General features: G+C 49.9%; 1 protein-coding gene across 1 annotated transcript; it reads right to left on the bottom strand.

Annotated features, from left to right (window-relative positions):
- Nucleotides 1-1,844: 1,844 nt before the first annotated feature.
- Nucleotides 1,845-2,141, bottom strand: F5147DRAFT_782592 (uncharacterized protein; the record flags this gene model as incomplete). Its single annotated transcript, XM_041442770.1, has 2 exons — nucleotides 1,845-1,932; nucleotides 1,984-2,141. 2 exons carry the CDS (start codon nucleotides 2,139-2,141, stop codon nucleotides 1,845-1,847), a joined length of 246 nt encoding a protein of 81 aa, XP_041284484.1.
- Nucleotides 2,142-2,705: the final 564 nt, after the last annotated feature.

Genomic DNA, 2,705 nt, shown 5'->3' with positions numbered 1-2,705 from the left:
GGTCCGGTTCAGAGGGTCCTGGACGAGAACCGAGAACCGAACCATGGTCCAGTTCTGCAAAATCGTCGAACCCAGAACTGGACCATCAAGAACCGTTCTCAACGGTCCGGTTTGGTTTTTTTGTGGTCCGAACGCGAACCGAACCGAAATTTTTTCAAGCGCAACAAAAATTGACATTGTAGATCTACTGACATCGAGTAACTAGTCTAACATAGCACTGCATGCTCCTCTGCTTCTACTGCTGCTGTCAGAAATGGGAGCCCTAAAGAGTGCTGGATGCGAATGGAGAGTTTGGAAGGTGTGGAGGTTGTCGAGGAATTCAGTTAGTGCTAGCTGCATTTTGAGAGGTCAGAAGCATAGTTGCGTGAATGGACGAGAGATAGATATTCACGGGGAGAGTGCTGTTTGTAGGGATATCCATGACAGACCGTAGCTGTGTCAGCGTTGTCTGCACATCCCTGCCCAGACCAGGGCCAAGATTTGTGACAGCAGCAGAAGGTCCGCAAGCACAGCGACAGTCACTGAGTTAGTGCGAGATTACAACCTGACAAACAATGCAAACTGACGAGGGCCTACCGCCGCAGAAAAGCACACGCGATGCAAGGCCGTCGCGCACGAGAGTTGCCTCACAACCAGCGGGCGCGCCTCTTCGATCTGAAAGGCTTTACAAATATGCAATTCCGAGCAACTCGTGAGCAGAATGTGGGTCACGGGCAGGTCAGGCTCATGAAGAGCCTATGCAAGGGAAAATATGGACAACGATATCCAAGGAGATCCGTTAGAGTTGACGAGGATGGCGGCGAGCAGCAGCGGGAGATGGCAGCGAGCAGCAGAGTGAGATGGTGGTGAGCAGCAGCATGAGATTGAGCACCAATCCCTGAGTCAGAGAGGTAGCGAGAGGATGCTGAAGGTAGCGAGAGGGCGCTGAACTTGATGGCGGGAGGGCTCCAAAGGTAGCGAGAGGGTGCCAAAGGAAGTGAGAGGGTACTGGGAGTTGGGTTGGGATGACAATGAACGTGTCAAGAAGACAGAACAATCATACGGCAGAGAAGCCACGAGAAAAGGGACAACAGGAGGTGAAGAAACGAGACATACCAGGCTCGTTGAATGCGATATGCCCATCCTCGTCGATACCACCCAGGAAGAGCTCGATACCACCACACTGCTTGATGCGAGACTCGTATGCGTTGTGTTACGACAAACAGTCGTATGCGACTAGGATAATCTAACAGTGACAACCACGACAGTGGTACCGAGTGCTGAGAGTCGTCGGCCTTTACAGACAAGCAAAGGTTGCGTACTCGAACGTAGCTTGTGGTGGTTAACGAGGGGTTACGCTGAGATGATAGCAGGGTTTACAGACAGTGAGAGGCGTCACTGAAGGTACGAGTCGATGTCGAGCAGGTAGCTTTAGCGGGACAAGGAGTTCAAGGGTAAACCTAGTAAGATTAAAGTAAGGAACGTCTACTGTTAATCTTCGACCTTATATAAGGCTACTCTTTGTATCTAAGCTCAGCCTAAAGCTGGGTTCTAATCTGCTTATCTACATGAGTCAGAGATAGCGTCCATGAGGCGGGCTTCTATCGTAGATAGGATCCATGAGGCATCCTTCTATCAGTACATGAGGCAGCACGAGGCTTGCCTTCTATCTTGATAACATAAATAGGTCTTCTAGACCTATGTCGTCATGTGTCGTCACGTACAGTCCAGACCGCTTATCTAAGCCGGCAGTTGCCGCTTATCATCTATCATCATCTATCATCATAGAGCTGGTGAGACTCTGGTATCGTCTATAGCTGTGCGGTGGCAGAGGGCTGTTCTGCTGGCGGGGGACTCGTGCCATGTTACTGTAACACGTTGCACTCCGCGACCAAGTCTTCGGCGTTCCCGTCCAGTAAATTGACTTGGGAGGGGGGAATAAAGTCATTAATGCTAGTTGAAAGGAATGAGTTACAGGCAAGGAAATATGGATGAGGATGCTACCGTTTGGCAATGTAGTTGGGGACATAGTCGCTGACAGCGACAGGGTCCCCAGTGGTGTTGTCAACACGTGGCGTGGATCCAGGGAAAGTAGCGCAAGGGAAAGGAAGTGCACGAGGAGAGATGGATCTGAGTGCGTGGGTGATCAATATCTGTGACATATTTGAACAAATGTCAGTGTGTGAGAGAATCAAAATTTTGATTAGTTAGTATGTACCTTCAAAAAGGCTAAAGGCAGAAGAGTAGAGTGCAAATCCCGAAGTTCGGTCGACGTCGAAGTAAGTGGCGTCGAAGTCAGAGTTGAGAAGGGTTCAGAACAGTTCAGCAGGACCTAGAACCGAGAACCGATTTCCGGTTCGGTTCAGGCTGACACCAGAACCGTGGACCGAACCGTCCAGAACCAGACCAAAAGTCCGGTTCGAACCGTGGTTCTGAACCGGACCGTGGCAGCACTAACACAGCTTACTCTGCAGCTGGGCTCTGCTTCTCGCACAACATTCTGTAAATATCACGAAGTCTTGTGTTTGGGCAAGTTTTACTACTGACACCAAAAGTTAGAATGTTTTGGGAATTCCAGGCAACTCCATTTCCCCCCTTTCTTCTTACCACTCTCTTCCCAACAACTTGTCCTGCCGCCACCGCCTTCCTCCACTGATTCCACGAGTCTGAGGGTTTCGTGGATTCAGGTAGTATAAAAGGTATTTTTCAATGCATATACTCATGTT

This window comes from Suillus discolor, assembly GCF_016758755.1.
Source record: "Suillus discolor strain FC423 chromosome Unknown F5147scaffold_231, whole genome shotgun sequence".
Lineage (NCBI taxonomy): Eukaryota > Fungi > Basidiomycota > Agaricomycetes > Boletales > Suillaceae > Suillus > Suillus discolor.
Note: the sequence above shows the minus strand (reverse complement) of the source record. Positions and strands in the feature narration are given on the sequence as shown.